This window comes from Sander lucioperca, chromosome 4 (genome assembly GCF_008315115.2).
Source record: "Sander lucioperca isolate FBNREF2018 chromosome 4, SLUC_FBN_1.2, whole genome shotgun sequence".
NCBI classification, from domain to species: domain Eukaryota; kingdom Metazoa; phylum Chordata; class Actinopteri; order Perciformes; family Percidae; genus Sander; species Sander lucioperca.
This window is the reverse complement of record NC_050176.1, coordinates 17,340,003-17,367,782: the sequence shown is the minus strand read 5'-3', so window position 1 is coordinate 17,367,782 and position 27,780 is coordinate 17,340,003. Positions and strand designations below refer to the sequence as shown.

Genomic DNA, 27,780 nt, shown 5'->3' with positions numbered 1-27,780 from the left:
AACACTGATTATCATAGAAAAACAACTTTAATCACGGTCACATCAAAATATCATTCTGAACAAGCCTTTTTTCTGCAGCACAGGCAGTACAAAAGAACATAGGATTTCTTTGAATCAAGGTGTGTGTGTGTGTGTGTGTGTGTGTGTTTAACTATATTCGTGGGGTCCAACTTGTGGGGTCCCGACAGCTTTGTGGGGCCAAAATGCTGGACCCCACAAGTTTAAAGGGCTGTTTGAGGGTTAAGACTTGGTTGTAGGATTAGGGTTAGAATTAGGTTATGGTTAGGGTGAGGGTAAGGGGCTAGGGAATGCATTATGTCAATGACGGGTCCCCACAAAGATAGTGCCACAAACCTGTGTGTGTGTGTGTGTGTGTGTGTGTGTGTGTGTGTGTGTGTGTGTGTGTGACTGCGGAAGAGTCTAGCCTGGACTCAGGTTCTGGATGGTCTCGCGACATTCCTGGTAGAGTGAGTGGAAGGCCCGGGCTAAACCGAGGAGCACCGCATCACAGTTCTCCATCTCCTTCTGCAAGAGACAAATATTCAACACATGGTTGATGGGTGACGCTCATACATACATATAGTACAACCCATTTGGTGCAATTTACTTACATAGTCAAACAAGAACACAATAGTCTAACTGAAATACACTTACAGCTGATGTCTCGTGGTACTCCAAACCCTGGCTTTGAGCCCATTCCTGGGCCACGGATGCCTGGACCTCCCTTCTAGCAGACAGGTCCGACTTGTTGCCCACCAAGACACCTGAGACACACACACACACACACACACACACACACACACACACACACACACACACACACACACACACACACACACACACACACAGGAAAGATGAAAGATATATATCGGTTTGTACTGTGGTTTATGTCGGCAGCAAAGTAATAACTTTCTGTACAAAAATATATTTGAAAAAAATTAGAAACAATGTCTCTATGTTCAACTAGTTCACCATATGTTCAACTGTAAAATGTCCAGCTTAGTATACACCATTGTAACAATTCTTAAATGTATTTGTTAATGTTTAAAAACTGATAATTGGCTGATATTGCTATCTAATTATCTAACTTTTTTTATTTTCTTAAATACTTCTCTTTGTATCGGCCTAAAAGTCCAGTACCACAATATAATATAAATGACAAAAGAGTTATCAATTTTTGACATTTTCGACAGTCCGCCGGTGTTTGAGAAATTCTTTGACCTGTAAGAGTTGTTACCTGGAATGTGGAGGCCTTGGCAGTGAGCATGAACTCTCTCCATCCAGTGGCTGCAGTTGGCAAACGACTGCTCACTGGTCAGGTCAAAAACCAGGCACAGCAGCGACAGCTCACCCCACTGTGGAAGGGTTGTGTAGGGAATGAAGGAGGGGGACCGACAATGAGTGCAACAGAGTTAGGGCCCTATTTTAACGATCTCAGCGCATGGCACAGGTGCGTTTAGGGCGTGTCCAAATCCACTTTTGCTAGTTTGACGGCGGAAAAAAGGGTCCGTGCGCCGGGCGCATGGTTCAAAAGGGTTGTACTTAGTGTCTTAATTAATCATAGGTGTGTTTTGGGCATAACATGCAATAAACCAATCAGAGTGTCATCTCTCATTCCCTTTAAAAACCAGGCACGTTTGTACCTTGGCGCATTGCTATTATGATGGCGGATTTGCACCATAATATTTAGGGCCCGAGCACCGACAACAGCGAAGGCCCTATTGAAACTGAAGGAATTCTTCTTTCTTCCGGCAAATTAATCGCCTTTTTGAGGGGCTAGGGTCTTTTTGTGAATGTACCCGAGTCAAACTTTTGTTTAAAATCCTTTTGAATGGGAGTGCTAGGGGCACTTTTAAGCTAGCCTCAAAATAGCTATTTTTAAAACACTAAGAAGGCTCGACACAACATGAAACTTTGCTCCAAGTATCACCAGGGTCTCTACACCTTAACTACACCGGTGCACAAGGGATATACTAAATCTGTGGCTACTAGTTTTGATATCGACTAGTTTTGACCGCCGAGATGGTAGGGGCCGGAAACAACAAGAGCTACGGTGAGTTGTTCAAAACCTCTCTTTTTAGTAAACTCTGGGTACACAAACAATGTTCTCAATGCTGGAGTTCATGTGTAGATCCCCTGGTGATACTTGGAGCAAAGTTCCATGTTGTTTCGAGCATTCTTAGTGTTTTAAAAATAGCTATTTTGAGGCTAGCATAAAAGTGCCCCTATCACTCACATTCAAAAGGCCATCCAGGATCTGAATACTTCTTCCACCACTGAGTATCACATCAGCCTACTTCTTTCTACTTCTGTGACAAACTAAATTATATTTCAGTAGCTCCCCTGTGTTTGTACTTTATGTGAGGATGTGGAGCCCTGGATGTTCAATTTCACTAGTTTCATGCAAATGGGAAAACTAGAGAAGCAATCTCTAATCTAGACAAGCAGTCTCACCATTTTCTCGCAGGCTTCCACTAATGCCTGCTTCCCCGCAGAGTCTATGATGTAGAGCTCCTGGAGGGGAAAGGCGAGAAGAGAATGGAAGGGAAGAGGTGTTATACATGAAGATTAAATCCAATTACATGGTTTTTAAACTTCCTATTTTCTTTGGCAAAGGCATTAATGTTCTTCTTACAATGCTGCCCTATTGCTCGCTGAATACAGATGAGAAAATAACAATATTAAAACTTCTTCCACACTGAGTGATGGATTCCAATTCTCACCACCCACCTTCTGTGTTTTAGCCACTTTTGAAATAACAAATGGGCCCAAAAGTGGTGTGGTGGTGGACACAGGATGAAAAGACAATGGCTGGACTCACCACACTGTCTGTGGTCTCTGGGATGTTGACACATTTTATCAGCAGCTCCACTCCGGTTGTCTGCCAAAGCAAACACAACAAATTATAATGCGGTTTGTGTAATGTAAAGCCGGCATCTTAGTTGTAAGTAACAACTCTATGGATGGGATTATAAAAAAACAAAAACATCTGCCATTTGCTGTACCTTACTGTAGTGAGTGTATTTTCGGCTACATTTTCTTATCAGAATCAGAAAAGGGTTTTTTATTGCCACAGTAAGTTACACCTACAGGGAATTTGCCTTGGTGAATGGTGCATACATACACAAACAAGCATATTAAACAAAAATAAGAGTATAAACAAATATATACATAATAGCTGTTTAGCATAAGAAAAATGAGGCTGAATGGGTTGATGTGTGTATATGTCTTTGTTTGTTCATTATATATATTGTAGCTGTTCCTGACAAAATGCATTTTACAGCACCAACATTCTTACTACTGTGGCTTTTATAGAAGAGAAGAGAAAAGGAGAAGAGATGAGAAGAGAAGAGAAGAGAAGAGAAGAGAAGAGAAGAGAAGAGAAGAGAAGAGAAGAGACATTTGGTTGTCATAAAGTTGATGCCATACACAGCAGCACAACAAACTGTCTGATGTTATTTATTGTTAATGTCGAAACATAAGCATCACTAATTAGCGGCTCGGTTTGCCTTGAAAGCAGCTTCACTGTCCTGATTAAATTGAGTGTGTTTGTAAGAATGATTCAAGCCCCCTTTGGGCCCAGCAGTGACGACAATTAAGACATAGTGAGAGTCTGAATTGTTAATGGAAAAAGAGTGGAGGTTTGCTTTTATACAGGGTTGACAGTTAACACAAGCTGATAGTTAGGCTGTGGTTTGTAAGTCATTTTTGGCAGACTGGTGGCATTGCCTCAAAGACGTTTGACTGGTAAAACAGTGCAGGCTATAAAGTTCTGTAGAGCTGAGTGGAACTGCAGAGTTGGATGATGATTCTCTGTGGATTTGTCACTATGAGCGACATCTTTTATATACAAGTACATACAAAAATATTGATTATAGCCACTTAAAGTGCTCATATTATGTTCATTTTCAGGTTCATATTTGTATTTAGAGGTTATATCAGAATAGGTTTACATGGTTTAATTTTCAAAAAACACCATATTTTTGTTGTACTGCACATTGCTGCAACTCCTCTTTTCACCCTGTGTGTTGAGCTCTCTGTTTTAGCTACAGAGTGAGGCATCTCACTTCTGTTCCATCTTTGTTGGGAGTCGCACATGCTCAGTAGCTAGGTCAGGACTACTAGCTAGTCAGAAGCAGAGTATGAGGGCGTGCCACGCTAGCAGCTAGGCGAGCATTATAACGTGTGTTACAATGTGATGCACGTTAGGAAGTTAAGGCTGTAAAGGCTGGACTACAACAGAGCTGTTTGGAGCAGTTTGTGAACAGTGTTTTCTGTTGGAGATGGTAAGTCCCTTTGGTGTGGACTTTGGGCTTTTTCACTTTGTAAACCTATAACGTGCACAAAAAAGATATATACACAATAAAGGAAAGGGAAAAAAGCCAAACAGCATAATATGAGCACTTTAAACAAAAGACGTCACTGTTCTCAAATGTTGAATGTTGTCTGTAAGCCGTCATACAACAGCTGTAAAAACCTAAATGGCAAAATTTGGATTTAAGTTTATATCATTAAAGAATAGCCTAAACAAAATTATGATTCTGACCAAGAACTTGGAACTTGACATTTGTCACTGTGGCTTGTAAGTCTTTGTTGGCAGACTAAAATGACCAGAGATGCTGTTTTCTCTCCTTTTTTTCTTGTATGGTGGTGTATAGTTGAAATGGCAGATGGGTTTTGGAGTCCGCCCAATGGTCGTTTCAAGAAAGAGTAGCTGTTTGAGCTTTACTGCAGAGGTTGGAAACACAAGTAGCTGAGCTTTTTTTTTTTTTTTTTTTTAAATGAATACTGGGCAAATAGAGGAGGTAGATATAAAAGCAGAGGGTAAGGAGGATATGATAAATATGGCCTTATCACGTTCTTCACAAGCTTGGAGATCTAATGAAGTCCTAAGTGGACTGGATGGTTGCAGGCTGCCTTTCGACACAAGGTATCCGCTTGTATGAGATCAGTGGTAACCTTGAAGAAGCAAGCCAAGGTTTCTTCACATCAGCACCAAAGTCTAAATTGATCTGATCTCCTGAGCTCAAATTGCCAGAGATTTAAACACACACACATACTTTTCACGCTCGCTGCCACCGTGAAACACACACACAAAATACCAACATGTACCTGATTCATAAACAGAAACAGTTCATAACAAAGATCCAATGGTACACACTCTCTCTCACACACACACACACACACACACACACACACACACACACACACACACACACACACACACACACACACACACACCCGCGCGATGCGGCAGCCCCACATCGGATCGGTCTAATGAGGTGGTGTGATGCATAGGAAGCCTCTCGCTGGAATGCCAATGAGGGCCTATTAGTTACAAATAAGCTTGGAATATTGCTAACGGCCCGTCTGACATTTTCAAAGGAGGACGTGAGCAGAATGGCCGACAGCCTCTGCTACCCTTCAAAATCAAAAGTTGAAGAACATGAGGGATGGCATAGGCGTCTGCACAAGAAAAAAAACAACTCTCCAAAGCGCTGGTTTCTTTTTCACATTTGACTAAATGGAAAGGACACGCTGTTCCCTGTTTCCACCTGCAGTGAAATCTCAAAGATGAAATCCAACCCGATACATTTAACACTACTTAAAACTGCTACCTCTTCGACATGAGTGTTAGGTGCTGTGTTTATAGTGGTGTTAAGTATGCAAAAAATGATATAAACAACATAAAGACAATTGTGCTGTTCTTAGAGCCTTATCAGAGTTTGTCCTAAAAGTAGTCTTGCATTGCCAGATTTATCTTCACAGCGCTGTCAGCGCCAGAGTATGGTCTGACTACACCACCTAACTTTTCTGGGATAGGGTAAAAAACACTCTGGCTAGTTTGTATTTCCTTAAACCAATCATAACCATCCCGCTAAGCCCCAATAGCAGAGATAGTGAGAGGGGAGGGACATTCGGGCTTATTCCAGCTATGTACATCTATTGAGAAAGACTACCCTAAGAGTAACAGCAGAGTAAAGGTAATGGAGGAAAATGAAATGGTTAGGGCTGCAACTAACGATTATTTTCATAGTCGATTAATCTGTCGATTATTTTCTCAATTAATCGATTAGTTGTTTGATCTATAAAAATGTCAAAACATGGTGAAAAATGTGGATCAGTGTTTCCCAAAGCCTAAGATGACGTCCTCAAATGTCTTGTTTTGTCCAAAACTCAAAGATATTCAGTTTATTGTCACAAAGGAGAGAAGAAACTAGAACAATATTCACATTTAACAAGCTGGAACCAAAGAAATCTTATTTTTTTCAATAAAAAAAATGACTCAAACGATTAATCGATTATCAAAATAGTTGGCGATTAATTTAATAGTTGACAACTAATCGATTCATCGTTGCACCTCTATCTCTATCATGAATGTGCTCAGCAAATCTAATGGCAATCTGTGGGTATTTTAGCCTGAGAATTGCCCCAAATGAAAGCTCAAGTCGGGGAGAAGTTTTAGGCTGGCGGTGAAAAGAAATTATAAATTAATATTTTTGTCAGGACTATGAATATCGATGCCAAATGTGAATCTGATCAGTAGTTGTTAAAGTATTTCTAAAGCTTCCTAAATGTTTCAAAGGTTGCAATTTAGAAGATAACTGAAGTTTAGAAGATTCTCACATTCTTGCTTTTTCTGTTGCTTCTATCACTGCCATCATGGAAACATCTAATATACATAGTAACTCATCAAAAATGTATTGTGAACAGCTTTAAAGTTTGGGAAGGTGGATTTTGTCTTACACAAAGCACTTGGCGTCAGGTGAGCAACAAGTTAAAAATATTTCAGCGAATATCAAGCAAGCGGCTGGCTTCAATAGATATTTTAACAGTTGCATAGCAACAGCAGAGACCGTGACCAGCAATTTCCCATGAGCATTTGTTTCAGTGCATTCAGCTAATGAAGTGGTGTCTGGTAGACACACGACTTTGATCTAACGGTGCCTCAGTCAGCTCATCTCTTTATTTTAGGTACACATGCTAACATGCTAACCTGCATGTTTTCCCTCTTACTTTCAATGTGATATTCCTTCCATTTTTTTCAATTTGTCTTATTGCATTGTATTTTTACAGTTTTATTTTTTAATAGGATGCAGTAATACAGATGTGTTAAGGCTTGCCCCGAGTTCAGAAAGCACATATAGGCCAGTGCAAATTAACAATGCAGCACTATTGCAGCACCTTTATATTGTTAATACTCTACTAGTCCAACATGAACACACATGCACAGCATAACAAGCAAGTGGCCTATGCAGTATGGAGAAAGTCAACACTGTTGAACAGTGTGTGTGAGTGAGTGAGTGAGTGAGTGAGTGAGTGAGTGAGTGAGTGAGTGAGTAAGTGAGTGAGTGAGTGAGCGAGTGAGTGAGCGTGCATGTGCGCTTGTTAAGTACCTGTTCTGGTGGCTTTCCAGAATCCAGCTGTATTAATTATCGACGTTCCTGTCACCTCAGAACCCCCAAAACTGCTGACACAGCAAGAGCTGAACAAACACAAACACACACACACACACACACACACTTGGCTCTTGTCCAGTATTTACCCACCAACCTGTTCTGTACCCTAACCAGCGACAAGGGTCAATACTAAACTCATGAATGAATGTGTGCAGGCTGCGCTAGTGCATGTATTTATGTTCACAAGTTAATGGTATGCACTGCACCTGCGTCCACTTGCATGCATAGCGCGTGCATTTAGTCAGTAGCCCTTGAAACATTGACAGAGGGAATCAGTGAGCAGCCATGACCTCATATATTACAGAGTCAGGTTAATGACACATTCCCCTCCCAGATTAGCATACATAATGTAGATTGAACTTCTCTGCATCAGCATTCATTGGCAGATGATGCTGTTTTGCACTTCGATGATTCCTGTTGTAGACTTAAGAGACCTCTGCAGGTCCTTGAAAAGATTGCGAGGAGTAAAGAATCTACACATGCAATGTGATCATGATTATCAGATTCCATTTAGTCCTAATGATTTGCAACTGATACATAACTACATCTTGGGTAAAGTAATTGCTATGACCTCAGGCAAAATGCAACCCTGCGCCACAAGTACTTCATTACTGCTCCACTGCACTGTCACATAGATCGGGGTATGCCCAACAAAGGCCTCCTGCTGTCTCTTCTGGGCTAACAATGAGCCAGAATTAAACTGGCTCATTGTTGCTCCTTCAAACCCAATCCAAAACCTCAGTTACCCCACCAGAATGTAAAAATTAAGCCTGTGGCTAGTCCCCGACTCACAGCACAGCCCAATCCCTAAATCCTCAGACCATTTGTTTTACAAACCGATTTCCCTGTTGTGACTGTGTGATGTGAATACAATACAGTACATCATTCCAAGGAGTGTTACAGTGGTACGTGGGGTGCTCCACATACACCGCAGTATATTTGGAATTGCATGCCCTTGCTGTGGGTCATCGAGACAGTATTACACCAGAGATCAAACCGGCAACATTTTATTTTCTCTGTGTTATAAATGCTCTCACCATGCTGTAGTTCTTCTGGAAGAGAGTGTGGTCACTGTGGAACATATGGGAAAGGGCACTTTTCCCCACTGCAGCGTCTCCTATACACACACACACACACACACACACACACACACACACACACACACACACACGCAGAGAGAGAGAGAGAGAGAGAGAGAGAGAGAGAGAGAGAGAGAGAGAGAGAGAGAGAGAGAGAGAGAGAGAGAGAGAGAGAGAGAGAGAGAGAGAGAGAGAGAGAGAGAGAGAGAGAGATTTGTCGATGAAATTCACATTACTTTCTTTGTCAGGCAGAGTTTGAACGCTGACATTGCCAAATTATGCGGTAGAGCACATATCCAAACACAGTCAAATGTACCAGCATTTGTTTAGTGTCAAATATCTACTACCTGTAGTGATTTGTTGTGATGCAATGATGATTGTCACAACATCTGAGGTATTATAAGTGTTACTGAAGAAAGGAGAGCCAGCTAATTTATGCGATTTGCACACTGACTGATACATACATGAACACAATTTGTGTAACGTTACGTCTGGCATATTAGACAGAGGACGATTTATTTATATAGTGTTTAACGCCTACGTTGAACTGACTAGACTGGGTTTAGTAAGATATTGGTTAGCTGAAGCTAACGTTAGCCGTTGTATGGAGACTTAAGGAGAACTAAACTTACAAAACCTTACCGACAAGCAGACATCTCGCCCTCAACTTCACCATTACAGTGTGAAACTTCCAGACACGGTAAGTAAACGCTCTTGTTTTATTAATGATGCAAAATAACCTCTACTTTCTGTTTTAGTTGGCTCATCTAGCTAAATATCTTCTGATCCTCAGCAGACGGAAACATGGACACAACGCGTCTCTTAGCAACCAGCCACAAAGGCGTTTCATTGGTCCAGCCAGCGAGCACTTACAGCGCGTAGCTGTGCTGTCATTGGCTGGTTGTGAGGACGTAAAATAGTCTTGTGGGGGGTTATATTCCCATAAAGTTGTCTTTCAGGCAAGCTTCCTCAAACTGTGTACAATTACCGCCACTTATTGTAAAATTGGCGCATCTTAGAACCCAAGTTAGATTGGTAAAGTATGTTACTCGGGCACGGTAGCACGGTAGGTCGGAATGTCTAATACATCCATAGTTGGGGAGTAAGAACTAACCACGTTACCTGAAAGGCAAATATTGGGTAAAGGAAAACCCCGGTTTCAAAGCAATGCCCGGTAAGAACACGAGAGGGCGGACTTTCTTGCCTCAGCGTCACACAGTCTGATCACAAATCGCTTTGACATGGGATTTTATTTATTGTGGTGTTTGTAACGTTGTATGGCTTTCAAATGTTTATATATATATATATATATATATATATATATATATATATATATATATATATATATATATATATATATATATATATATATATATTACTTTATAATATTTTAATAGTTTTTTTCAGACAGAAATCAATGTCCTGAGTCAATATGAAGTGACATTAGACGAATCCATTTTATTTCCATGAGTCTAATAGTTCATCTTTCCTTAGCACAGTGAGGCATCTTAGTTAGGCTACATAACTTAGCTTTATTGAATATCATTATTATGGTTATGGTTGAGTCAACGTGTTTTCCTCTCCCCCTCTCTTGTCTAATGTCTGAAAAAAAGCCCAGATAAATGAGAAAGCGCGTGACTCCTTGTGGCAATCCTGTGAGCATAAGCGCGTGCCCCTCATAAACACGTGCGCATGCTTACATGCTGGGTGTTTTAGATGTGGAGCGCGTGACAACGGAGGCGCGTTCATGTGTTCGCCACCGGCTCCTGCGCTGAGAGAGAGAGAGAGAGAGAGAGAGAGAGAGAGAGAGAGAGAGAGAGAGAGAGAGAGAGAGAGAGAGAGAGAGAGAGAGAGAGCGCATCGTCAAAACACTGGCATACAGCTTCGTCTGCCCGGATATCGAAAGAGGACAACAGGGAATTTAGAGGTTAAATTAAAAACAACAGCAAGAGAGAACAGGGAGGCTGTGCGCCAAGGAGCCAAGGAGAAACCAGAATCCATCCCTGCACAATCAGCAGTGGTAGTAGAAGCGGGAGCAGATTCGAGAAGATTTTCCGTGTCGGTTGCCCGGTGCTCCACACACCCCTGTGCCTTTAGACCAGCAGCGGGAGGAGGGGAGGACCAGAGAGGAGGCTGTGCAGAAAGGAGGAGGACCATGGAGGGGATGCAGGCATACGGAGCCGGGAAAGCCGGAGGAGCCTTCGACCCCGTCACCTTCTTCCAGCAGCCTCAGACCATTCTCCGCATAGTGTCTTGGGTGAGTGACCGGTCAAGACAGAAAAAACAAAAAATAAGTTTCTTGGTTCATAGCGACAGAGTGACTAGCCAGAACGTATAAATTCCCTTTTTAAACGTAAATATGGGGTTTCAAGGCCTTCTTTTTATGTGTTTAGGCCAATCTAAAAAGGGCCCAGACAGGCTTCATATAGGCTTAATAATAATAATAAAGATTCCTGTAGGATCACACCATGATCATCATCATCATCATCATCATCATCATCATCATCATCATTATATCAGGATATGATGTAAACATCCTATGGCATTGAATTCTATGGTAAATTATATTTTGTATCAAACGTACCAATATAATAGTAGTCTTTGATATTCCCATTGTATGTTTCTGGTAGGGCATTTATATTAGGCTGATGTAGGCCCAGAATAGGTCCTGATCACTGTTTATAACATTAACTGTCCTCTCCTCTGATAATATAGGCCCTATTAGTTAGCAACTAATGTTTTCTAATAAGCATAGTGATAATACACAGGCACACTCTAAGGATTTCATAATTTCATAGTAACTGCTGCCCACCCTCCACTTCCCAAAGACAGAGGAGCATTAATGAAGATGGCAACAGCAGTTGTAAGATAAGTAGTTTTAGGAAAATTAGGAAATTGTGGATTGAAAATTACACATTAATGCCATTAAGTATGATATATGGTCACTATGAACTCAGGACTAGCCTGAATTCTTTGTTCAGGAATCATTTAACCTCCATTTGCTTTTTCACTTCTAATGTGATCGTCACTTGGGATAAGGAATACAGAAATGCATCAAAAAGTAGGAGAGGCAGACAGTACAGTACATGCCACTGATGGAGAATCATAAGATTATTTCAGTTTTTTTTCATTAGGTTGGGAAGCATCAAGTAAAATAGCCTATCTGCTACTTTCCTTCCCACTGCCTGTCTCTTGTTAGTTGTATTCTGTTTAAATAAATGACATTGAAAGACAATGTAATGTAGGCCGAAGGCCACCTTGATTCCACATGTATCTGCTACTCATTAAAGAGAGTTTAGAGAGAGAACTACTATATGACGTTCACATCAGAGGATGTTCACTTACATTAGACGTCACACTTTTAGACTGGCATGGATGCCTTTCCATAAACAGTGTCAAGCCGTAAAAAAAAACGGTCTTTTAATGGTGATTAGATCAAGATAAGTGATCACTAACTGCAAGTTAAGTTTCCTGTCTCAGATTTCCACAAATCATCATCTTGTTTACCCTTCCCCTTAAGGAATGTGTAAAGTTACTCTTTAAATTTGCTAGTTTTTGTTGTAATGCACACAGAAAACACCAAGTGTCTGTTTGCCTTTGCAGTCCTGCAACCCTGCTAAATACATAACGACTAGCTCTGCTGGAATACTCTGTAAGGTGAAGCGTAAAGTATTCAAGGAAGGCCATTCTTTACAGTCTACCCACTTTACAGCACAAAGTCTCACAGTTTAGATTATTTCTTATTTATAGGACTGTGTCTGGGTCTGCGTGTCCTTAAATAACGGCAAAAGCCTTTTCAAGTATGCTGAGAGGATAAAGAGTCAGGTGGATTCATGTGGATACACAAGTCATACTTTCCAGTAAAGCAGCAAGTCTTGCCGGCATGCCGGTTGTTGCAAACATGGGGTCACGAGGGCTGATCTGAAATTGCTTGCCAAGTCAAGACTAATGAACATTAAAGGGAACGTTTGTTTTTAGTGGAAATGTGCACAAAATAGGCCCAACTAATGCTTTGGGTAGTTTCATGTCACCCAGAGTTGGGAACAGAAAAAAAAACTTGATTGTACTGGAATTTACGTAGTTTAACTTTCCTTTCGTAAAAAAGAAAAAGAGTACCATAAAGTATTTGAACGCTATCCTATTTCTGTCCCTTGTGACTACTAGTGTGACTGATAGCAAACTTAACGTTAAGATGAATGCACATCAACTGTATACAAACCACATGTAAGAAATGTGAAAATGGGTTGTGAGTGTGTGAACCATTTAACGCTGAATGGCGTGTGAAGGAGAGTCATGTGGCTATTCGGTGGACCGTAAAAAGACTTCATGTGAGCATCAGTTCTACAGCAGCTTTCTTAAAGTTGTGCGGTCTCTGGCTTTAGATAAATACATACACATATACAGTATAAATGAATGTGATGATGCATTTTGTGTTTCATTTGGTTTTATTTTGACATGGTCTATACTGTATGTTCACACTGGGTTGCTTGAATGTTAGATTGTTACCTGGGGCTACAGGTTATTATAGAGATTCATTATTTGCACTATAAAATATCAAAACATAGCGAACAAGGCATTCCGAATTTCACAATTTCAACAGTCCACATCTAAAAAAAATATTCAATATATAATGACATGGAACAGAAAAAAAGGAGCACCTTTTAGAAGCAGAAACCAGCAAATGTTTAGTATTTTGTCTTCATAAATGGCTTAAAACAATCATCAGAAGTGTTGTCGATACATTAGACTCTGAGAGAGCAACACATGAAAGTAAGCTGTAGTGAAAAAGACAACCTTGGATAGAGGTATGGAGTGACTTTGTGAGATGCCTGCTCCCTAGCTTTCACCCGAGCAACGACATGTTTCCATAGTAACAGCCACAGCCTGAGTTGTGATGTTTTGTGCGATGGTGCTAATACTTATTATGCTGTGCGTTGTGGGGGAAGACACTTGTAGCACTTTAAACATTTGATGATGGGGGATGTCAAATGTGTGTGTGTTTGTGTGTGTGTGTGTGTGTGTGTGTGTGTGTGTGTGTGTGTGTGTGTGTGTGTGTGTGTGTGCGTGCGTGCGTGCTTGCGTGGGTGTTAGAAAGGGGGGAGATAGGTGGGAATGGATAGAGTTGCATGACTAAGAGAGTGAAAACAGTTTATGAATGGTGGTTGAGAGTTCTCTCTGCCATCCCTTTTCTCTTTCTCTATCTCCCAGTTTTTCTGATTTACGAGGTCTATATGTGTAGCTGATAATAAAGTGTTTTAGTGAGTGTGTAAGTGTGTGTGTGTGTGTGTGTGTGTGTGTGTGTGTGTGTGTGTGTGTGTGCGCGTGTGTAAGTGATTCAGCTTCAGTCCATTCAGTATGTTTGTGATGATGCACAACGGATAGAGGAGAGAAGAGTGAACACAGATGGGGGAGACAACCTTGTGTGTGATATTGACTTCTAATAATGATAATTGAATGTATTTATTGAACTAAATGACAGTAAATGGGCAAAGTTGAGATGCCATCTTTTATTCCTGTGGGTCTACTTTTGATCTGTATTTAAAAGAACATTAGCCTACTTTTGAAGCTTGGATGTTTGCTCTTTTTGCTTTGAATGTAGCTCTGCTGCTGTTCAAGAATATGGGTTATCACCAGGGCAACTTAAAAAACATCTATGAAATCATTAAGCATCTAAATGTTGTGTTTAGTTCTGTTCCCCTTAAGAAGCATTTTTACTTTCAAAAGTCGACATGCCCAAAGCGGAGTTTGTTTTGGCCCATTGGGTGAATTTGTAGATCAAAGTTCATCACTTAGGCTAACTCTGCAAAAAAGAAAGTGATATTTGCTGTTTGTGTGTGGCTTTCTTTGAAGGACTAAGTAGGTTAAAGCAAATATTTGCTAACTTACTGTCTCTGTAGTAAGCCACCTTTGGACTATAAACCTATACATTGCACAAACTATATATCCTGGACTTTTGCTCATTCCTCAACATCTTTGCACATTCTGCACTAAACCATACAACCTTCTTTTCTTATTGTCCTCCTTCCTCTTAATATTTTTATGTTTACGTATGCACCATTCACCAAGGCACATTTCTTCTAAGTGTTACTTACTGGGCAATACATTGTTTTTCCGATTCTGATTCAAATTCAAATAGTGATAATAGCATTTGCCTGTATCTTAGTGTGTCAAAGATAGCTTTCTCCTACATCGGATTCTTGATTTTTAACATATCCGGAACACAAGTGACATAATACACTCTTATTTACAAGTTGATTAACTGTGACCTGCTAAAAAAAATCAACTGTTATCTTATTTATTTTTTTCGTTCATTGAGATGCTCTTACATAAGGTAGGTGGGTTAATGTTTTGTTTTTTAATTTAGCTGTGATGATGATGATTAGCATTTCAGAGGTCAGGTGGTTTTGGAATCGGTGGGTTTGATATTAGCACAAACACACTCACAGCAGTGTAGCACATTCTGTCAGCTCCATGTAAACAGGAACACACTCACACACAAACACTCAGATTGTTAATGCCTACATGTCAGAATTCAGGCAGTTTGGAATCTATTTTAATATGTGCATTGCATGTTTGCATTGTATGAAAGCCTTTATGTGCTTGATGTAGTCGTGCTGTGAACGTGTTTGTACATTTCTGCAGGTCTGTGGTGAACTAAATGAGCCTGTCTGTAATTACATTTACACATGAGCCTAGAGTAGCACCCAACTGTCTGTCAAATAGGATTGTTAATACATTTTGGCATTTGGCTGGTCAGTGTCAGGAAGTCATAGCCTGGATGCCAGCCGAACTTAGCCCCGCCCACAACATTTGAGGTCGGGAAGTTCGGTCTGGACTTGATCCGTTGTGGAGCAACTATGCTCCAACCAGAGCTGTTCGAACCAATCAAATTGGCAGGGCGGGCTTTATACGATGATGGACAGATGATCAACAGTAACGTAATCAACCACGTCACCAAAGAGCGCTTGGGTTGAATTCGGAGAAAAATCTAGATTCCGCCATCACGTCTGTTATAGAAGATATCAACAGCGTATTCATTTTAAAATCCTCAACCGGCCCGTCTCAGCTCGACTCAAACCAGCTGATGGTGTCGCTGCGACACAGCTGTTCAAGTCGCAGATGCTGGTTTTAGAACGTAAGAGACGTTCAGGATTGTGGGTAATGAAGTACTTATCCAAGACTTATCCAAGACATTGCGAATAAAAGACATTTATCTCAAAACAAGGTTGGTGGCCCATGAACTTTCGGCGTTTATATGAACATATACAATTGCTTAGTCATGTCGTAGCTGGTTTTAAGTCTACCATCGACGGTTACGATTTTATGGCTTATACTCCAATTGTCAATGGAGAAATTGTATTGTATTCTTACTTCCGGAACCGGCTGTGGGCGGGACTGTTGAGGTCTATAGAGCAGTATCAGACTCATATTCTGACTAGAATCTGAGAATGTATTGTCTTTTGTGGTAAACTTAACTCAGTCAATAGTCTTATGTGTACATTGAAAACAAAAGACATGATCACATCTACTGCTTTTTACATTTGGTTTAAGTACAGTGAAAAAGTAAAGTAAGTTTGTTGTACATCTGCACTTTGTTTATCTGTGTTTGTGCTGCCTGATTAGAAGCACGTAAATCTAATTCCAGGCTCTGTTACTCCAGCTGCAACTTTCAGCTCCCTAATCTGACTGACCATTTTTCTGTTTTCATTTCCCAACTCTTCCAGGTAACCATTGTAGGGCTGCAACCATAGAAATAGAATGAGAGTAGAATGGACATTTCCATTCAAATCAACATAGCAGCATGGTCAGAGCTGTTGCTATTGCAAAGAACTGTGACTGTTTCCGCATAAAGTTCTCTATGTACTGACTTGAGACACCCAGAACAATGGAAGGGCAACACATGTGTACCGTTGGTCAAGAGGTAGGCCTAGTGATCAAACAGAATGAAATGTAGTCTAATCAATGGATAAGGAAGTTTTGAATTCAGACAATAGGACTGGCAGACAGTTTATACTGATGAAGAGAGTGATGAAATCAGGGAGTTAAAGGAGGAAAGGGTAGGGCGCTGCTCCCAGACCATTCATCATTATTACTATGTAAAGAATTGCCACTGGGGTTTATAACTTTTGATCAATAGCAACAGGATATAGCAAAGGATAGCTTAGTATTGAGGCCTCAAGATGATCCTATGGATCAACATCCGGGCCAATCCAGGCATATTTCTATTGGATTGGCATCAGCTAAAACAAAGCCGATCAGATAGAGTTGCAACACTGCTCTCCTTCACCAAAGGCTCTACAGTGGGAGCGTTTTCGCTCCATATGCAAGTGGAAATTAGAATGTGTGAATGTGAAAATGATAAATACACAGATTATAACTTGATAACAGGCCAAAATGAAAGTTGGCTAAGCCTGTACTCGACCCAAAATAATATGTGAGAGAGGAAACTCCACTCTGTAACACCACTGTACAATTTCGAGCAGTCTTTGTTTTTCTAGTCCCAAAAGACTCCAACAGAGTAATACTTCTCCTCAATAGCTGATCACGTCAGTTTCAGGAATTGCATTCTTAAGCTTTCATTTATATCATATCAATAATTTAAGCTGATCAACTTGATATTTTTTTAATCAGGACCTTCAGTATTTAAAAAAAAAAATAAGGTGAGCCTTTTATGTGATTGTTTCTAATATATATTTAATCAACTTTTAAGTAAATATGGTTATTGGATCTGCTCACTATTTGCAGATACCAACTATTAGAGTACTTCAGTATCAGTGCCAAAAAACTTGATTGGTACATCCCCACTGCATTGGTTACAATATAGCCTATATTCTTCATCATTGTTCACTGTGATGGAATATACGACTAAAACAAAAGTCTGCAAACAGATACAGAAAGGAATGGAGACTAGATGCATGTAGTAAATGGGCTAAAACATTCAAACACACTGATATGGTCCTTTAAGATTAATATAGCATGTAGTGAAATTGCTCTTTAAGCATGACAAGCCTGTCATACTAGTTAAATACACAGGCAGAAGTAACTGAATGGCCGCCAGTCCAGATTGCACTACTCTCATTTGATTCTGTTATGCTTTATAAGATTGAGGAACCGTCTGTTTCCTTGGTACAGCCTTGTTCTCTTATCATCTGATCATGTTCTCTCTAATTGCCTCCCAAATTGAAATGGCGAGGGATAGTAAGGCAGAAAAAGAGGTGTTTTGAGGAGAGCAGTGTGTGTGTGTGTGTGTGTGTGTGTGTGTGTGTGTGTGTGTGAGAGAGTCAGCCCCCCAGGAACAGTGCTCAGCCTTTCCGCCCATTGTCTTTTCCACCTGCGGCCCAGAAAGGATTTTCCCTATAGGCCACCATTGTAAAAGAGACGCCTGTAAAACTGCTGCCAGGACACCTCAAACTGCAAATAAGATCTGTTTTGACTCTATTCTGGATTTTTAATCCATGCACTTTTTATGTGGCCCATCTCACATGAAATTACATGACAACAATACAAAAGTAATTTCATCCACAGCTTCCAGTCCAAAGTCCACACACGACTCTACTTTGCACAAAATAAAGAATAAAGAAACATATTTAAACATAATAAACATATTACAGCAGCCACAACACAATATTGTAACCCATAATATTGTCCAACTAGAACTAAATATTTCATATATAAAACAAAACTACAGGCAACAAAAATAAAAATAACAGGGAATGTCACTTCCAAAAACTTCCCTCTGACCAAGAAAAGAAAAGCGATTTAAAAACCTGTGACATCTCCACGATGTAAAATCTATGAGATGATCAGGAACTCTGGGGCGGGGCCAGCGGAAGAAACACTGCTGCGCGTATTCAGTGGGCTGCCTATCACGGAAGTAAACCCGGAAGCTTAGAAAACTTTTTTGCCGTATGTGCCAGGCGAGCATTTCTGTTGATCTGAATAGGCGCCATTTGGGGATCCGGTATCCAGTCAATATAATACAGCCATGGTGTGAGTGAGTGAGCGGGTAGAACAGAGTGGAAATGTGTGGTTATAAGTGTCTCTGTGTCCTAGACTTGTGATTATGTCCGTCTGTCTCATTGTGTACCCTTGGTGCTGCAGTGGCGCTCCTTGAATTGTACTTTGACAAGGTCTCCTCTCTCTCTATCACTCTCTCTCTATGTCTCACTCTCTCTCTCATTACATGAGCAGCTGCTGCCATGGTGACAGAAGCAATCAGGTATCCCCAGTCCAGGCCAACACACTGCAGCAGACAATAAGCCCCCGCCCCACACACACACACACACACCCTCGCACAAATACACAGTATATAATATCCTCCAGCAGTGATCCTGTATTATTCTCCGTCATGTCTATCTCCTTTTACAAGTGCGTTTTCTGTCATTTTCTTTTTGTTTGCTTCTGACAGCAGCTCAAATATAAATCTCAGTGAATTACTCATTTTCAGAGTATTTCTCTAGAGGATCCAACGTGTGTTTCATCCACAGCTTGTCTTCCCTCATTGCTGAATGTATCATAACACTCTTGGCAGAGTTGGTTCTTTCTTCCAGTGTCATTGTTTTGTTATCTACAGTGACTATGAGTGCAACAAAAGCTCTAAATACACATATTGCAAAATTACAAGGAACGGTGGAGTGCTAGATTTCCTCAGAAGACCACTTTTTCACACGGATGGTTGGATGGTTGAACAGCGTCTGAAACCCCTCTCCGCACCTTTTCAACCTCGGATTTAGGGGGGATTTCTATTGTTGTATCTACCACACTATCCGACAATTTCTGCAGTTTTCCTAAGCCAAGCGATCCGACATTAATGCCCACCATATGCAGGGATTGGCTAGGTGTGTGGAGTTACGAAAGTAGGCAAAATTGTAACTTCTCTCTAAAATTCCCTTTTTTATTCTTCACACAACTACTTCTGTCATTTTTCGTGTGTACAAACGAGAGCGTACACTGTCGTCTAGCGAGATTGTCCGAAAGAGTGTGCTGTTACCCATTTGAACGATTATCGTGTCTTGCCCTCTCTACGACAGTAGGCTTTTTCACCCAGCCTTCGAGTGTGCCCGGCCACTTTTGCTTCCCAACATGGTCAGTTGACACATCATACCAAACTAGTTTGTTTCAAGCACACTCCCGCCTTAACCGTTACCTCTGGCAACTGGCGTTTTCTTCCAGCCTCAATCCGAGGCTGGAATCCTCAATCCATTTTTAAGCGATACTTATACATAAACCTATATTCCCAAACAAAGGTTCATTGAGAACTAGGTAAATAAAGGTCTTGAAGGCTGAATCTGAGACTAAATCCCTTTCTAAAACTGATGTTTTTGAGGTTTAATCACAGTTTGGACTCACGTTGTCAGTGAACATCTGTCAAATTTTTTTTATAAATTTGGACATTCATTTTACTCTGTAAATGAGTCAGTGGCTCAACAAACTAGATGACTAACTCAGCTTTGCAATAGGGGTGGGCAATATGGACAAAAAATAATAATAGTAATAATTTTTGGCGATTTTGACGATAACGATAATTAGACGATATCCTTTAAAAATGTGTTTTTAAAAGTCTGAGTTACTTAATCACTGATGATAATAATGGGCACAATGTTGAGTGAAAACAGTTCTTATTTATTTTCTTTAAAATGTAAGTATTCAAATAAAAACAATTCAAAGAGATACAAAATACTAATTGAACTAGTGTAGGAACATTGAACTCTCAGAGGATGTACTTCCTGCGGCAGCTGAAGAAATTCAACCTGCCAAAGACAATGATGGTGCACTTCTACACAGCCATCATTGAGTCCATCCTCACATCCTCCATCACCATCTGGTACGCTGCTGCCACTGCCAAGGACAAGGGCAGACTGCAGCGTGTCATTCGGTCAGCTGAGAAGGTGATTGGCTGCAATCTGCCGCCGCTCCAGGACCTATACGCCGCCAGGACTCTGAAGCGTGCTGGAAAGATTGTGGCTGACCCCTCCCACCCCGGACACAAGCTCTTTGAGACACTCCCCTCTGGCAGGAGGCTGAGGTCCATCAGGACCAAAACCTCACGCCACATAAACAGTTTTTTCCCCTCCGCCACTAGCCTTATTAACAAGGCCCGGAAACCACCCTGACTCTCTCCAAACTACACCTCTGGCTCCTCATGCCACTGTACCTACTCTGCTGTAGCGTTCCTTTTTACTACTGTTTAACTTATTTTACTATTTATTTAAATTTATTTTATCATTATTAATACATACTGTGTGTATATGTTTATACTTATATTGTTTATATTCTTTTTATCCTTCTTATATTTGTATGTGTGACATGCTCCAACAACACCATGACAAATTCCTCGTATGTGCAACGTACTTGGCAATAAAGCCCTTTCTGATTCTGATTCTGATTCTGATTCTGATTCTGAGTAAACATTCAGTTGTACACCTCTGCTGTAATGTAAATTGTGCAGCATACAAGCAAGATGAAATAATAATAAACAAAGGGCTCTGTTCTGTAACATATACAGCACACAACCATGTCCTTATTGGAAGCAGTCCTGGAGCTGGGATAGGGCAGTGTCAGGCCAGGTTTTGATAGTCCTTCTGACCGGGATGTATGCTGGGATCAGGAGTAGGTGGATGTAATCTGACTGAACACTGAACTGTGTTCTTCCCTCTAGTAGCACAATCTACATGCTGGAAAAAGCTGGGGAGTACCGACTTTAAGGACGCCTTGTTAAAGTCCCCTGCTACAATATGTATCCCATTCGGGTGATCGCGCTGCAGTTTGTTGACTATGGTTAGCAGGTTAGCCAAACCTGTGCTAATGTTAGCATCGGGGGCTATGTAGAGGGCAGTGTGCTCTCTTCATGGTAAATAAAATGGTCTGCATATTACCGACAGGGCTTCCAGGTCAGGTAAGCAGTACTGGGCAACGATCCTGCTGTTGGTACTCCATTCATTATGCACAAAAATGCACAGTCCTCCTCTGGTCTTGCCGGAGTTCTTGTCTTGATCCTGCCAGTAGCTAGATTGGCCTGCTAGCTGCCGACAACAATCCACGGAGCGCCCGGTCTGGCTATGTCCTCCGGCATGTTATGAGCCGCCTGGAAGGCTCTCGTAAGGGCTGTGTTGTATCGTAGTCCTATATTGATTAGCTCAGTGTGGCTGTACTTGTTAGTAAGACCTTGACATGGGAACGTTACGAAAAACACAAACAAAAAACATAAATATACACCGACAGGAGAGCTAGGAGCTGCTGCACAATCGCGCGCCGCCATCTTTGTCACCCCTTCTACCACTCTACGCTTTTAATGCGTGTTTTGAAGTGTTTTTTTCTAAGTAATTTAAATACTCGATAATGTCAATTTGCACATCGTTAAAACAACAATGACGATATTATCGTAGACGATATATATCGCCCACCCCTACTTTGCAGTATTTTTTTCTCCATGGATGGTATTTCATTCATTGCTCGATTGTGAACACACTGTGTGGAAGGCCGCAGCCACAAAGACCTGGACAAAATGCAGTGCTAGACCATGGTCTCATGTGTCCCTCTGTGTGTGGCTAGTTCTAATACAGGATTTTGTTGTGAGGTACAGTTTGTGAATACCGGGGTGACATGAGGCCAGGTTCAATTGTCTGGTCTTCACAATGGATCCAAAAAGGCCTTTCAGCCAGCACAACAACAGCTTTAAATCATTCACAACCAGCCAGACTGGACTGATATAACTTAGGCCTAGTCAGTGGCTTACATCGCTGTTTGCACTGTGTGTATTGTATGTAGCAATCGTCCGAAAGCAAGAATTTTAGATTTAGAGCAAAGAGAGGAAATGTAGATATAAAGTAGGTGAGGTAGAAAGAGAAGAGGAGAGGAGATTCTGGAGGAAGCATATGCATGCATGCACACAGTTTCACAAGCAAGCGAACACACACACACACACACCTCTGGCAATTGGCATACTTAATATGCAATTTGTAAGTGACCCTCTGATGGTCACAAGATCAGAAACCCACGTGGTGTCCTTCACAATGCCTGCTTTCATCACCGCCAGGAGCCTTGTGATCTGTCTACGGATCAGAGGGGCGAGGGACCCTCCCCACACATACACACCTAAAGAAGTCATAAGAATCACAGCACAAAAAGAGTGGGGGAGGGTGTGAAGGAGAGTCATATATGAAAACCATATCACATGCTCCGCTTTTCATGGCTCCTAAGAAAGGAAAGAATGTTTAGGTGCAGTGAGTTCAAGTATTCAGCACATTTTATTTGTTTAACATGTTTGTGTGCAATTCAATAGTTATGTTCATAAAGTCTCCTGAACTGCATACATGTATCTCATTGGGACAAGCACAAGTAGAAAAATTACCATTACACATTACGATATGCAGTCAATGTGCATTTGAAGGACATGCTCCAGCTCCAACCATCACTAACCTGGCTGCATTTTTGCTCGCAGAAAAAGATCCGTAATTTAATCTGCCCCCTGCCATGTGACCCTGAAGACGATGTGTGTTTTTGAATTGAAACGAACTAGGTCATGCCAAAACCAATCCTTATTTCAAGTAAGGGCGTTTGTGTGTTTGGTGTTTGTCTCACTGGAACAGTAAGAGAAAACAGAGTGTGGAAAGTAGAGGCACATACAGAAAGATAATCCCTGGTGGTGAGTTTATTTTCCAGTGGAGTTTCTCAGGGGATCATCATAAAACAAAACTGTGTCACACCACCAAAAACTAGTGGCACTGCAGGTCCTGCTGCCCTTGTTATAGAAATGTGTACACTCCCTACTGCATCCAAATAAAAAACAGCACGGGGAACAGATATACATGTTCCATAGTCACTGTGTACATGGAAACACATGAAGCATACTGCTATCACAATAAATATGTTTTTTGGGTTCATTTTATGCCTTCATTAACAGCCAACGAGCAGAGCGAGGTGGGGAATGGCATGCAACAGACTTTGCGGTTGTGGCCTTGCTCAGCAAATTAAATGTATTTGATGTCATCGTTTGACCTAAGCGCAGACATTTGGTTAACACCTGAGTTAGTTCTATTTGCTGAAGGAAGACTGTAAGATGCATTCAAAAGAACATTCAGTGCTCGCAAAGTCGAAACGAAACGAATGAACCCCCGTGCTTAACAAATACAGTATGTTTTTTAGAATGGTACTAATTAATTTATAGAAACAGACACGTGTCTAGACCATAGACTGTATATAAGAGTGGACCAACAGATCCCGTTGCTCTGGACGGAGACCAGTGAAGGCCTTTAGAAGCACTTTTCCGGTGAGGGCTGAGCGTTACTGCGCAGCCTCCAACTGAGAGAGACGACGTAAATGTGACGTGAGCAACGTGTCTGAAAGTTGTAAGTCTTCTGGTAGCTGTGCGAAGAGAAATCTCAATCATTCCCAATCTTGCAGAGAAGGAGAGCATAGGTATATGTAAGGAGATAACGTGGACACAGGCTAACTATTGCTAACTAAAATGCTAGTTAACATTGGTAATTACACTTAAACAGCTAATGTGAGACAAAACTGCCTGTGCGCTTCTCCTGTACTATATGGTAATTCCTCTACTATGCGACAGTAAGTCGCGTGGTTATGACACAATCGTTAGCCTATTTTTACAAAAACGTCTACTACGGAGCCATAACGTGAGGTACAAGGTAATGGAGCCTTTTATACATTGTCGTGTTTCTTTAGAAATAAACAATGGACAAATAGAGTCTTTAAACTCTTCAGATGTAAAGTTATTCTCTGTCAAAGTGACGTCAAAATGAATGGCAGTCAATGGGATGCTAACGGGGGGTGATCGCTTTGTAGCATTAAAATGGCGCCATAGGAGGTTCGCGGTCCGAGGAGAGGCTTACCCCCTTGGTCTAGACTTGTAAATTAAAGATATAGTGCCTAGTTTCTGTCGCCCCCATGAGGAATTCTAAGTAATGACAACAAAACTGTCGGCGCGTCCACATGATACAAGCCTTAGGTGATGGCGCCCCGCCCCCACCCCTCCCCACGCAGTTGCTAGTAGCCAAGGAGGACACGGAGGTTTAAAAAAACATGATGGACTCTTCAGAAGAGGTAATTATCTTCACTCGAGCTTCTGTGCAGGAAAGTCACCGGACGACACAATCTTCTGAACATAGCCATACTGAGAAATACAGAGAGAGTTGTGTGGAGCTGATAGTCTTAATTAGCTTTGTAGCAACTCATTTGGCAATGGCTTGAATGCAACTGACGTTCATTAATATCAAAAAGTTACACACTAAAGCTTTAAAGCAAACTAAACGCTGTTGAAATCATTGAGAATTTCACAATGCTTCAACATTTACAGTAGTAATAGTTAGCAGCAACAATACCTAGCAGTTAGCATTGGCTAGCATGAGCAGTTCTTGTATTTAGCAATCTCTGATCTATATCATAGATTCACAGGCATGCATTTCTGTATTGTTTTAATCTGTTCACCAAAAAAACTGTACCTGTGACCATTATTATTATTAGTATTGGTATTAAGTCAAGTCAATTTTATTTATAGCTCAACATTTACCTCAAAGCACTTTACAGTCTGTACAGCATGCAACACTATGCTTAGAACCTCTTTATTTTAAAACATAGGCAACATCATTCAGTTATAGATCTGTGCAGTAGTTTTAGCTGCATGCAGTTGTTATCTACATTATGGTGCATATCTTAATATTCTTATATCCTGAGCCATTTCCACCAGTGCAACCATATGTAATATGCATATGATAATACACTGCAATTTCTGTATGCTTTACATCCAGAGCCACAAATCCAGAATGTCTTGGCAAAGATAGAAGCGTATTCTAATGGGGCAAGTAAAATACACACAGACCACTTTTCTTCTCAGTATATAGCTGTAGCATAGGTTTATCACGTGACTATTCTGAGCAGACAAAGCATTGTGACATCATGTGATTGACTGTGTGTGCGTGTGTGTGTGTGTGTGTGTGTGTGTGTGTGTGTGTGTGTGCGTGCGTGCGTGCGTGCGTGCGTGCGTGCGTGTTCCTGCATGTGTGTGTGACTTTGTGTTTTCTGACCTGAATCTTAAAGTAAGCCGGGCATTGAAGCAGTGGACAAACTGTGCATGCGTTTGTGCCGAGCTATATAGTTGAGTATGTGTGTTAGCGTGTGTGCCGGAGCGCACTCATTTTTCTCAAGAATGCTCGTGGGCAGAGGCAGGGCCAGTAATGATTGGAGACGGGAGAAGACGAGAGTGGAGGGAGGGAGCGAGCGATGATGCAGCCGGTCTAAAAATACCCCCACCTCCACACCCCTTCTGCCCCCAACGCTTCCCTTTGCTCATTCCCTCCACAATCCCTCCGTCTCCTCTTCCATCTCTTCATCATCTCTCTCCTTAATGAAAAAGCCTGCAGGTAGATGGAGGGGGGGTTAGAGGTGTCACTGTCATCCTCCACGCGTCGTTCCTTCCATGGAGAGAGGAGTGCGTGAGGCTCAAGATTGACCAGAGATCAGAGAGGCAGAAAGGGGATGGAGGAAGGACGAGGGAAACGTAAAGGTTATGCATACGTGTTAAGACAAGACACAGTCTCCAAATGCCAGCTCATGTTTCTTCTCTACATGGTGTAGAAAGATAAAGATCTCCACTTACTTCTTTTTCTTTTTTTTTTTTTTTTTACAGCCTAGCACATTAGCCGTGTATTACCGTGTACCGTAATATACTAAGTCGCTTGTGTTATTACTGATTAATATTAAGTGACTCAGGGATACTTTATCAGGTAGTAAGATTTCAAAACTCACTGTTCGATGCATGCTCTCTCCCAACATTTAGAGAGAAAACTCAGCTAGGAATTGCTCAAGAGAGCTATCAAAAAGGCAGATTGCTTTTAGAAAAACATTTCAACTATGAAGGCAAACAAGCCTCAATTTCAAGCCAAACATGTACTGTTTGGCTTGAAATTGAGGCTTGTTTATCACAAGGCAAAATGCCTTGTGATATAACTCATTCCCCTTACATACTGTATGTTTAAATGGAAAGTTCTTCTTCAGGTCTATGTGAGTTGGTGACATGTTTTTTTATATTACATTTGAAATCCAATTTTAATCATGTCTCCTAACAATTATGGTTCTGATTTTCATTGGTAAATACTTTTGTATGACATGCAGTAAATCGCTAGCCTGACAACCCAGACCCACATCAAGATGTTGGGTCTGGGAACTCACCATTGGAGGGCTCAATCCGAGGGGCGGGATAAACGGTTGACTTTCAAATTCCCTCTGCACTCATAGCCAACCAGAGCAACGCTAGTTGATAGATAAAACCGTATCCAGTCGGCGAAACTCCGAACACATCGTCCTTTTTTAAGAATGACTTCAGTGCTTAACTCCAAGTCTTCCAAAGCCGATTCGAAAGACCGCTGTTCGCCAGCAGCAGCCATCATCTTTGTTTTCAAGTAGCAGGGAATTCACGCGGAACGGTCGCAACTCTGCCATCCTTATGTTAAGCCCGCTCACCAACTCTATACACGATGTGATTGGCCTGACCAGAATTAGTTTTTTCCAGCTCGCAAGCCAACGGAGAGTTGCTAGACTGACCCTGGCTGCAAATTACATTTGCTGCCGCTAGGGTACGTCTAGATTTCTAGGCTAGTAAATCGCAGCCTTTGACTATATTTTGATCAACTAAATGTTAAACAAGACTCAGAGTCTACTGCCATGCTAGCAGCTCTGTGAGGCTGTACTTAGGCACAGCGGTCTTTTGAGCTAAACGCTAACGTAAACATGCTAACCTGCATTAGACATTAACATCCCAAGAGTATAGCACTAGCATAACATCTTCTTTGCTTTTCCCGAAGCTTTCAACCACATTTCTTTGTCTTTCTCAGCAGATGGAGTTTGCTCAGTTGATCATGTAACCTAAGTTTGTCATATAATAACTTGGACTAGTGGTGTAACGGACCACAGCTGATCCGTGGTTCGTACGGATCAACGCTCACAGTTCGGAATCCATGTGAACCGCAGATCAATTGCAAAGTTTAACCATAATAATAGTGTGAAATACCTTTTTACTGTCACTGTTACTTAACGTAGGCTGATAAATCTCTCTCTCTCTCACCGGTGCCTAAACAACCAGTACCGGAATAGCATCACGGATTTGGGTGCCACTTAAATGCCTGCGCTGCTCTTTGATACTCCGAAACAGACGTTAGAGGCAACAGAAGCATCGCTGCATGTCACGCTAGTTAACACTAATGGTATACTTGGCAGCAGGTAACGTT

General features: G+C 41.3%; 2 protein-coding genes across 5 annotated transcripts in view; one reads left to right on the top strand and one right to left on the bottom strand.

The window, feature by feature from the left end:
- ift27 (intraflagellar transport 27 homolog (Chlamydomonas)) lies at window positions 1-9,389 on the bottom strand. Of its 3 annotated transcripts, none has more exons than XM_036000900.1 (8): window positions 9,182-9,389; window positions 8,498-8,577; window positions 2,822-2,881; window positions 2,455-2,514; window positions 1,238-1,355; window positions 655-764; window positions 373-525; window positions 1-119 (listed from the first exon to the last, which is right to left on the bottom strand). In XM_036000900.1, exons 1-7 carry the CDS (start codon window positions 9,213-9,215, stop codon window positions 421-423), a joined length of 567 nt encoding a protein of 188 aa, XP_035856793.1. In that variant the 5' UTR covers window positions 9,216-9,389; the 3' UTR covers window positions 1-119; window positions 373-420. The 3 variants fall into 3 exon arrangements, with proteins under 3 accessions (XP_035856793.1, XP_035856794.1, XP_035856795.1); XM_036000901.1 differs by having other exon boundaries at window positions 1-147; window positions 401-525; XM_036000902.1 differs by lacking the exon at window positions 1-119 and having other exon boundaries at window positions 360-525; window positions 9,172-9,387.
- A 976-nt stretch (window positions 9,390-10,365) lies between these two features.
- LOC116042690 (synaptogyrin-1) overlaps window positions 10,366-27,780 on the top strand; it is a 31,118-nt gene continuing 13,703 nt past the window's right edge. For both annotated transcript variants that reach the window (XM_031288997.2, XM_031288998.2), the window contains exon 1: window positions 10,366-10,796. In XM_031288997.2, coding sequence (XP_031144857.1) covers window positions 10,695-10,796 — 102 coding nt within the window. In that variant the 5' untranslated portion in view covers window positions 10,366-10,694. The remainder of the gene's footprint in view (window positions 10,797-27,780) is intronic.

What these genes read in the sequence shown, in the direction of transcription:
- ift27 (XM_036000900.1), bottom strand. Translation starts at nt 9,215, where the DNA reads ATGGTGAAGTTGAGGGCGAGATGTCTGCTTGTCG. An exon ending in TGGAAGCCTGCGAGAAAATG is followed by an intron (nt 1,356 to 2,454) that starts GTGAGACTGCTT and finishes ACCCTTCCACAG; the next exon opens with TGGGGTGAGCTGTCGCTGCT. An exon ending in CCAAGGCCTCCACATTCCAG is followed by an intron (nt 765 to 1,237) that starts GTAACAACTCTT and finishes TGTGTGTCTCAG; the next exon opens with GTGTCTTGGTGGGCAACAAG.